The sequence below is a fragment of the Borostomias antarcticus genome (assembly GCF_949987555.1).
Source record: "Borostomias antarcticus genome assembly, chromosome: 21".
NCBI classification, from domain to species: Eukaryota; Metazoa; Chordata; class Actinopteri; order Stomiiformes; family Stomiidae; genus Borostomias; species Borostomias antarcticus.
Window position 1 is genome coordinate 16,654,835 of NC_140254.1, and position 10,251 is coordinate 16,665,085.

At 44.2% G+C, this 10,251-nt stretch overlaps 2 protein-coding genes across 2 annotated transcripts; one reads left to right on the forward strand and one right to left on the reverse strand.

The window, feature by feature from the left end:
• Positions 1 to 2,852: 2,852 nt before the first annotated feature.
• On the forward strand, positions 2,853 to 6,617 carry LOC311322878 (small ribosomal subunit protein eS19-like; the record flags this gene model as incomplete). Its single annotated transcript, XM_084454996.1, has 5 exons — positions 2,853 to 2,923; positions 5,626 to 5,726; positions 5,901 to 6,084; positions 6,325 to 6,379; positions 6,591 to 6,617. The coding sequence occupies 5 exons, from the start codon at positions 2,853 to 2,855 to the stop codon at positions 6,615 to 6,617; spliced, it is 438 nt and encodes a 145-aa protein (XP_084311122.1).
• Positions 6,618 to 7,738: 1,121 nt separating this feature from the next.
• LOC311323180 (serine protease 1-like) lies at positions 7,739 to 9,575 on the reverse strand (the record flags this gene model as incomplete). Its single annotated transcript, XM_084455357.1, has 5 exons — positions 9,523 to 9,575; positions 9,204 to 9,360; positions 8,757 to 9,010; positions 8,230 to 8,366; positions 7,739 to 7,888 (listed from the first exon to the last, which is right to left on the reverse strand). Exons 1-5 carry the CDS (start codon positions 9,560 to 9,562, stop codon positions 7,739 to 7,741), a joined length of 738 nt encoding a protein of 245 aa, XP_084311483.1. The 5' UTR covers positions 9,563 to 9,575.
• Between the last annotated feature and the right edge of the window lie 676 nt (positions 9,576 to 10,251).

A 10,251-nucleotide genomic window follows, 5' to 3' on the forward strand; every position in this document is an offset into this window, starting at 1 on the left:
CCTGCCACCCCGGTTTGGCAATAGGTCTAGTTTTTTTTCTCATTTTATCACTCTTTTTTCTCCCTTTTCCCGCGAATTTACCCTGATTCCTATACAGCCGATCCCTCCTCCCTCCCGTCTCTGTCTCCCCTTTCGGGTCCCCCTTCTCCCCGCCTCCCGTTTTCCTCGCTGGTGCCGGTACTCTTTCTCCTACCTCTCTCTTCCTCCTGCTCTCCCATGGAACACGCTCTCCATTTTCTCATTCTTTTTCACGCTGTCTCCCCTTCATCTGTCCATCCAACGCCCGTCCTCTTCTTCTCTTCGTCCACTCTTCCTGATTTGCCATGCAGAGCAATCTGGAGACGAGCAGCGCGCTCGAAAATCTAGGTTAATGAGCACAAAAAAGGCAGAAAAAGCTGAAATTACAGGGAGGAGTAAATGCAGAAATGGATTGGTGGCATGTAGCCTGATGCAGGGCCTGTATTTTCAGGGGCGCTCTGCGGAGACAGGGTGCCGCTGGTCTCCTCTCTCTGTACAGGAAGGGAAAAAGGCAAAAGCGAACGGGCAAAATTTACAAAAAAAGAAAAAGCAACAAAAACCCTGAGCCCTCAGCTCATTGCGGTCTCTGGCGAAAGTGGGTAGTAAGCGCGCGTGAGGGAGGGAGTCAGCCCGTGTGTGTGTGTGTGTGCATGTGTGTGCCTGCGTGTGAAGAGGTGGGAGGGGAGAGAAGGGAGAGCTAGAGCGAGAGACTGGGGGTTCATGGAGAAATATCCAAGAGGGAGGGATAGAGGAGGAGTGTGTCAGTGGGGAGAGGGAAGGGGAGGGGGCTAGAATACATTTTTTCTCACTCTCCCCGGTGTGTGTTCCGTTTTTGTACTTTCATTTTTTCCCTCGTTCCTTGGTTAAAGCTGTCTGCGAGGGAAAGAGGAGAGGAAGAAGGAGAGAGAGAGAGAGAGAGAGAAAGCTGCTCTGCTTTGTCTCTTACCCCTGCCTCCCTCTCTCCCCGTTTCCTTTCTGCTACGGCTCCCTTCTATTCAGTCCTTTTTCTGCACGTGCACTTGAACTCTAAATCCTGTCTGCCACCACCCCCTCCCCACCCCCTCTCTCTCTCTGTTTGTGTCTCTGCCTGTCTCTCGCTCTTAGACAGAGGCTTGAAATAGTGCTTGTAGGCTAAAAGCGAGAGAGCGAGAGGGAGGGGAAAGGAGGGCGAGGGGGACAAAAAAGGGGAGAGATGTTGAGAGGGGGGAGGGGAAGAGGCTTAGAAGGGCTGATTCAGAGCTAAGAGTGGCTGTATGTGTATGCGTGTGTGTGTGTGTGTGTGTGTGTGTGTGTGTGTGTGTGTGGGTGTCTACTTATAAAATAATCAGATTCATTATTTGTTACTCAATACTTTGGTTCTTAAAATGTGGTATGCTTTGTACCTCTTTACTAGACTATATGTTTTGCCAAGTTGTATTTTTATGGAATAGGCCTAAACATTGCATTTACATACCTTTTTTCCATTTATATTAAACCAAAAAAGAGACGTAGAGGAAGAGACCTTGATGAGACTGTTGCTTGTACACTCTAGAATTCAGCCGGCTAACTTTCCCAGATCCATCCTATAGCGAGAGATTTTCTCTTTACACACACAAAAATGGTGGACAAGACATGTGTTGCCAGGTATTGTGAAGTGCTGTGAATTGTGGGTCGAGACGGGGAAGAGAGGGAGGCATGTGCTGAATTCCCTGTCACCTTGGTTAAACAGCCTGCCCCCTCTGCCCAACCCTGGTCCATACTGTATATATGAGGCCTAAAAACATTTTCACTAAGGGTGAGTGATTCCACAAAGAACACTTTGATGCTTCTTTAGATAAAATAGTCAACCTGTCCCACGGAAAAAGCAGGCGGGCAGACCTTCAAGAGCGGCTTGCTATTAAAGGGTTAAAAAGTGTGGTAATGGGGAAGTAAGGGGGGATTTATGATGTGAGTAAATCATGCAGAACAATACACCTGCCACATAGGACATCCTTTCCCTTTCTTTGTTGTCTAGGTCAGATAAAGTGTATGTATTGTTGGCCAGTCTCAAACCATTGACCTAGATCAGCTTCACTGCCTGCTCACCTGTGGCTGGGTGACTAGCTGAGAGAGCAAATCCTCTGGGTAGGCAATGGGCATAGGCCGCCTTCCTGGAGCCACTGCACCACCAGTTCATAACGTATGCAGGAGTGGTGGCTGGACTAGGGAGAGGAGAAGTTCATCAAATTACTGTAACGGGCCTGCCCTCTGCTGGTATAAAATGTAGTCTCTCTCACATCTCAACATAAGATAGAGGGCTACATGTTTGTATCACTATGACTAATATCTCCTCAGCATCCCACTTGATATAGGGCCTATTGTATTGTTAAAGGACAACATGGTAGCATAAAAGCAAGTATTGTGACAAATGAGTCAGTATCATAAGATTGTTAAGCAGATACTGTACATCCCCTCCAGCTGAGGGCAGTCGAAAACCCACCAACATCTTTCCTGTTAGTGTCAACCGCAGCAAATTTCACAGGGGGGGAGGCAGCAAAATCACACGCCTGTCAACAACACTAGAAACGTGCAAGGTATTTACACTTTTAGGGTGCTTTGACAGTCGTTTATTTTCTAACCGAATCAATAGTTTACGCACGGTTTTGCATTTAAATTGGAATGTTGCCTAGTGAGCTGCAAAATAGACCTAATGTCAATAGACAGATGATGGTGAAGGATGCGACAAGATCCAGACATGGATGTTGATGACTCATATTCTAACCTGTCTGTAATGTTATCCTTCCAGGTAGCCTACTTCGAATAACATTTGTCTTACATCATTTATTCTACTCACCGATATATCTCCTTCTCTACAGATGCCGGGTGTCACGGTAAAAGACATCAATCAGCAGGAGTTTGTCCGAGCCTTGTCTGCTTTTCTCAAAAAGTATGTCGCCTAGCCTATATACTCGCGTGCCATTTATTCGCGCGCCTTGTCAATCACCACGAGCAATGACCTCTGCATTGCGCATAATGTTTGAGTAAATACATTTTTAGTCTAGTCAATTATTGTGCGCATTTCTATTCTATTTCTATATTATCCTATATTAAACAGGTCAACTGCTCAGATTTCATCTTTTGCCTAGACTGAATTGACCCAGATAAGGTAGACTACTGTTAGCCTAGCCCTTTTCAGTCCTGTAGTCGCATGCTCGCTCATGAGCGAGCAGGACTGTTATGGTGCGTTCGTTTGTGGTCGGAGGTGGCAAATCGCAAGTGGCAAAATACCTACCTCCGACCTGTGTGCATTCGAGCTATATACCATTATATCACAATTACCTAGTTATATCTAGTGCATTCGAGCAACTGGGGGCTGAGAAACATATCCGAATTTGCGACGAGGAAGTGCGAGTTCATGAGGTGTTTTATTTAATCATTCCTAGTAGCAAGTCGGAATTTGCCACCTCCCAGTTATAAACGAATGCACCATTAGCCCTGGTCCAGGGTGGTAGTAGGGACCATTCATTGTGCCCAGTGTTAATTTTGACAGCAAATTATGATTTTGTTTTAGTCATAGTCTTTTGACTAAAATGCCATTTAGTTTTAGTCATATTTTAGTCATCTGACTTGTTTTAGTTTTAGTCTAGTTTTAGTTGACTAAATATCATTACGATTTTAGTCGACAGAATCTACCATAGATTTAGACAACTCAAATTTAACAGGCTTAGTTCAATCAATCAATCAAGTTGGATTTATATAGCGCCCTTCATGATACCCAGAGCGCTTTAGAGTCCAGTATTCATTCAGACACAGTCATACCGGTGGTGGTAAGATACATAGCTACAGCTGCCCTGGGGCAGACTGACAGAAGCGTGGCTGCTTCTGTCAGACAGTTTCATAATGAAGCATTCCTCTCCCCCAGGCTGATGCTAACTGTGTTTTTTGCCTGATATAGCAAGCTATAACATTATCATGTCAGCACTAGTTGGCAAGTCAGGCTAGCTAACATCAGGCACAGGCTAGCTAACGTCACACCGGAGGAGAGGGGCTATGATAGACAGGTAGCTAACTGTTCGTGTCTTATCCATCTAGCTACAGTATAACATTAGACAGCAGCAGTAGTTGCTTAGCTATCTTACCCAGACTAGCTAACCCAGACTAGCTAACCCAGACTAACTAACGCTAGATACCCCCGCCAGCCGCCACAAGCATAGCCCCACTTGTTGCTAGCTAACCTGTGCCTAACATTAGCTAGCCACTAACGTTAGCGTTGCAATGATCAGACACTTCAGTTCTCCCCCGCCACAAACCTACGTGAAACACTGGTTTCTTTTAGCTTGTATTGTATTTGAAGTATTTCAGAAACACACCAGCTTGGGTTTAGCTAATACAGTAACGTTAGCCGGGGGTGGGGGGGTGCTTACCTTCTCGTGAATTTCGGGATGACTGTTCTCCAAATGTCGCTTTAAATTTGTTGTATTTTTGCCAGTAATTTTCACCCCACTCGGTTTACAAATGGTTTTGTTTTCCTTTGCATCAAATATGAAGTTTATCCAGATGTCTGCTCTCCTCTTTCTCCCGGTGTGTGCGAACGTTGACAAAGACATTTCTGAACTGTGGTAATTTACTGAACAGTTCAGGCGCAGCAGTCGTATGCTGTTAGTTGACTTCCCGCCGGCCGGTGAGCAACGGTACTATTCAAATGTAGGCTAAATACACACAGGCTACCTGTAGGTTATTATATTATATATAGGGCTAAATACACACAGGCTACCTGTAGGTTATTATATTATATATAGGGCTAAATACACACAGGCTACCTGTAGGTTATTATATTATATATAGGGCTAAATACACACAGGGTGCCTGTAGGTTGCATCCAACTCGTTCTATTAATACATCCATGATCCAACTGCGCACATCCCGAACCTCCACATTCTGATTTGAACTTTTCCCATACGTCCCTCCATAACCATTTAGTCTAGTTTTTATTTGTTGACGAAAATGTGAATAGATATAGTTATAGTTTTTGTCATCATACATTCATTTTTATTTAGTTATCGTCTCGTGACTATAACCCAAAAAATGTCGTTGACGAATAGTTTTCGTCATAGTTCTCGTCAACGAAATTAACACTTTTGTGCCATTGACTTTTGTTACATATTATTTCATTACTCACTGAAGTGAAGACAGTTTTTGAACGATAAAAGCCTTTTCTCCAAGGTGGCTTCACTTGCAGCAGCCCATCTTTTATATAAAAAAAACCTTTTTGCACTTAGCACATATACTAGCCTGGCCGCGTCTATGCGTGGCCTCGACTGACGTGATCTCTCAATCTGATAGAGAAAGTACAAGAGATCACGTGATCATGCTGTTTAAGTACGAAAAAGTGCTGTTTATATAAGGTGGGGGGCTGCTAGAGGCCACCTCGAGAAAAGCTTTTATCGTTCGTTATTGCAGTCATTAGTGTTTCTTATAAATCTTAAAGAATTTTCATTAATTTAATTTAATTTATTTTTGGGTGCTGCAGCGCCAAAATGCACGAGGCAGCACCCCTACTTCCTGCGGTTATGTTTACGTCTTTATTTGAATTCATGAATTGACTCAACTGATCAACAGTCAACTGTATTTCATCATCATTTCTGCCAGGTCTGGCAAATTGAAAGTTCCAGAATGGGTGGACACAGTGAAGCTGGCCAAGCACAAAGAGCTGGCCCCATGTGATGACAACTGGTTCTACACCAGAGTAGGTAAGTAGTGTGTGACTCAATGATTGATAGACCAGACCATAATAACCTAACAGCTGCATGTCAGCATTGATATTATAAACTTTCAGCCTGTTTTGACCTCATGAATCATATTGTGCAAGTGCTTATCCTATAATGTCATTAATAGTAACAAACACCTCATGTCATCTATCCCAGCATCCACAGCACGCCACCTGTACCTACGGGGAGGTGTGGGAGTGGGCTCGATGATCAAGATCTATGGTGGGCGTCAGAGGAATGGTGTCTGCCCCGCCCACTTCAGCGTGGGGTCCAGGAACGTGGCACGGAAGGTCCTCCAGGCGCTCGAGGGTCTGAAGATGGTGGAGAAGGACCCCAATGGGTGAGAAGGGCATAGGTCATGAATGGGAACATTGTACATACAGTAGTACTCAGATGAGATATCCTTGGGTTGGGTTGATCTTTGGGGGAATTAACATGATTTCCTGCGTATGTTTGATGATGTCCTGCATGGCTCCCTCACGGGCATATTTTGACAATTTGACAGAGGCGGACTACAGACAGCTTATCTTGTAATGTCAGCATGAATTAATAAGTGACTTTTGGTCTCTCTTTCATGCAGAGGACGAAGGCTTACTGCTCAGGGCCAGAGGGATCTGGATAGAATTGCTGGTCAGGTGGGGTCATCGGCTCAGAACATCTTTTGGCATGAATAATAAACAATAATAAATAGAAAACTACCAGAGCACTTGTGCAACATCACCTGCAGAGGGCAGCACTTTGTTACTCAGTAGGGATTTTTATTTACTTTCATTCTTCTCCTTGATTGTCTCCCAACCACTTATAATCTGCGCTATTCTGTTGTCTCACTTTTTTGTCTTTACTTAGGTTGCTTCAGCGAACAAGAAGCAGTGAAGAAGTTGACAACACGCAGGATGAAAGAGAAGCATGAGTTACCTCATAATAGCCCTCTCCGTTAACAGCATGCCATCCTGCACATGAACACTGATAAAAGCCACCTAAGGCACCAAGACAATTCTACCCCTGTATTGTCATTCCAGAAGCCACTGCTCTGAATTGCTCAGCTCCAAACACACAACCCAACACACATAACCCAAGCCACTGTCAGAACATTCCATTAACAATCAAGTTCTGCAATTTAATTCCTGTTCAATAAACCAGCAACCTTTGATGGCTCACAAAATCATTTCTCTGTAGAGTATGTGCTTGGATTCCAGTGTACAATGTACATTACCTGGACTAGATTGTGTGATTGAGACTCCTGAGAGTAGGCTGCTACGTGATGTGGCTGTCAAAAGCAGCTCTCTGAGATGGAAGGTCTCTCTGAGCGCCTGTATGCAGGCCAGGGGAGTCCTTAGCTACTGTAAGAGGAGAATACACTATTTCCCTGTCAGCATCTTTAAGTGTAGTAGCTATACTGTGGATACTTGCATTACACAGTATTATTTCATTGAACTTTATTGAAGGATAAACCCCTTGAGATGAATCATCTCGTTGTCAAGGGGGTCCTTGAAACACAAATACAACTGCAGTACAACAACTCGAAGAAAAATATATACATACATACATACAGGGCCTTGCATATCTCCCAGACGGCCCTGCCTCCCTTGTCCGGTTATCCCTCCCTCCCTCCCTCCGTTGAATGTTGACCTGCATTTCTCTGTTGGCACCACAGGTCTAATCTGTGTCTAAAAGGTGCATGTAAATCAATAACTTTTACTATTTCTGAGGGTAAAAAAGTTCAGGCATCCTCAACATTACCCTGGAATTCAGTCTGTATCTTTATTTTTGATGTGGTCAGGAAAAAAGGAAATGCACAGTTTCAATGTTGTTATTTTATTGATTTCAGCACTTATTTTGATTTTCTGTATTTAACCAAACATATTTATCCAAACATATTTTATGAATGACATGATCAGCGAGGGTGAGATGAACTAGTGAAGTGACTTGGGTCAGTGAAATGTTGTTTCCTTGTCTGTGTGACTTTCAGGTGGCATGTTTGTGTATGTTTGTGCCTAGTTGCTGCGCATGGTGCTGCTGATCCAGCTGTTGAACCGGCACACGCGGGCATACACACTGGGGTGTCCAGGCATGGCACAGTCGTAACCCCAGGACACAACGCCCTGCAGCTCACCATTACACACCAGAGGGCCACCGGAGTCACCCTGGTACATAGAGAGAAGGAAAATATACAGTAAGCCTATAGAAAGTACAGTGAACATACATTCATAAAGAAGAGTAGCCTACATAATCTTAAGAGTAAGATAATGTTGAGGATAAGAATTATAGTGAATGTAGTACTACTATACACTCAGAAGGAAGAATAGAGAAATGGTATTGAAGTGAGAAAATAAGGAGAGATCATGGGAGAGAGAATGAATTAATCACTTGCTAGTCAAAATATTCAAAATATGATTGATTGGGGAAAAATGCTGTCCAGTGATAGAAGTCAAACACTCCTGCATCACCTTTTTCCCTGTTTTCTAAGTTGTTTGGCCGGACTTACCTGGCAGCTGCTAGCTCCTCCTTGCATGAATCCGGAGCAGAGCATGTTCTCGGTGAACAGACGGGGGTAGGCTTTCTTGCAGATCGTGCGATCGAGCATGGGTTGCCTCAGGCACTGCAGCTTATCAGGGTTGCGGTCTTGGGAAGGACAGGAGGAGGAATGGATCAATTTATTGCACCAGACTCACCAACTCCTTCAACAAACTGCTGCTTCACAACAGGGTCACTGATGTGGGAGGTCAGATCGGCTCAAATCTCTTGCACCACACTTCACAGGTGTGTTTTCTTAAGACCTAGCACTAAGGTAAAATCCATTGTAGGTCGAGTGTAGTAGGCCTACTACAAAGCTTTGTGGAAACTCCCTGCAGAACCTTAACACCAAACCCCACACAATTTCCCCTCCTCCTCAAACACACTCACCAGTCTAACATGTTCTGTTTAAATACCATATTACTATTCAACCCCCCCCCCTACACTCCCTCCTCAGTTCTTCCTCCTGTGTCCCTGTGGTCTCTCACTCCTACTCACTGCCGTTGGTGATGGTGTTGCCCCATCCGGACACCATGCACTTCTCGTTGGCCACATCGCAGCGGGACGGCAGTTTGACCGTCTTCACGTAGTTGTTGAGGGTGGCGGGCTTGCTCAGCTTGATCAGCATGATGTCGTTGTCCAGAGTTTTGCTGTTGTAGCGGGGGTGCTTGATGAGCTTGGCGGATTTGATGAACTGCTCGGTGCCCTCTTTCACTTTGATGTTGTGCTCGCCCAGACGGACGTCGATACGGCTGGAGGAAAGAACATGAAGTGCTTCATTATAATGTATAGCTAGGCTATAAATCACATTTTAGATTTGCTCACACATCCTCCAGGTGCTTTGGTTTGATTACCTACCGTTTCACAAAGCAGAAATGAGCCAAAAAATGATTGGTAGACCTACTGTATTTATATATTGAATTTAAAACCCTTGTCTGGACTTACGACTTATAGCAATGAGCAGCAGACACAACCCACTGGCTGGAGATCAGGGAGCCACCACAGAAGTGGTAGCCAGCATTCAGAGAGACCTGATAGGGGACAGAGTGTGCAGGGCACTCATACCCTCCAACAACCCTCTCATCCTCCACAGGGGCAGCAACTGAAACAAAGGTTGGTGACAAGATGTAGAGTTCAGCAACAAATATACAGTAGGCTACTTAACCATAGGATACCTGTACCACAGAGCAAAACATCAAAACAATCAATGTGTGAGGATATTTCAGTCTATTGATTTGTCTGACTGGTTATAGATTTTCTTTACGTGCTGCCCCGAGCAAAGCCAGGAAAACCAGGACCTTCATGTTGCGTCCGAATCTCCAGATGCACTCACAAAACCAGTGCTGCATTTGGACCTTCCTTATGTACCATCTCGCACCTCACCACCTCCACGTACCCAAGGTGTTCCCAAAACCAGACAGGCCTGGGAAAGGACCAAATGACTGCACTACTGCAATGACCGTGACCTGGGGCCCTGGGCCTTTATCAGGAAAGGCTATATCTACTATATCTATACAAGAAGGGTATGTTCCATGTCTAATAGTAGTATCTAAACTGGCAAGGCCAGTATTTCCAGTTCCGAAACAGGGACAGTATAGTGGGGTTTTTTAAGACACCTGATGTAGTATATTGCTTGGTTTTGCCCATTATGTTTGTTTAAGTAACTTTGGGGAATGGAACACAAGCGAGATAGCATGTCCTCAGAGTTTTCGTTTTCTACAGTGTTGCAACAGTTAGAAAATTAAGTGGTTTGATAACAGACTGATCCTGAATAACTTGAATTTTTACTTATTTTTTTAAATAAGTAAAAAAAAAGAAGAGATTATTAAACATTTATTCTGTTTAAATTAAGCACAGGTGGTTGATCCACTATCTAGTAGCTTTGTTTTTTTGTACATTGCCCTTTTCCACCAGGTGTTCAGGTATCTAGTGACATTACTGTACATCCTGGTAACCTCATTAAGGGCAGCACTGAAACAAAGGGCAGAGAACA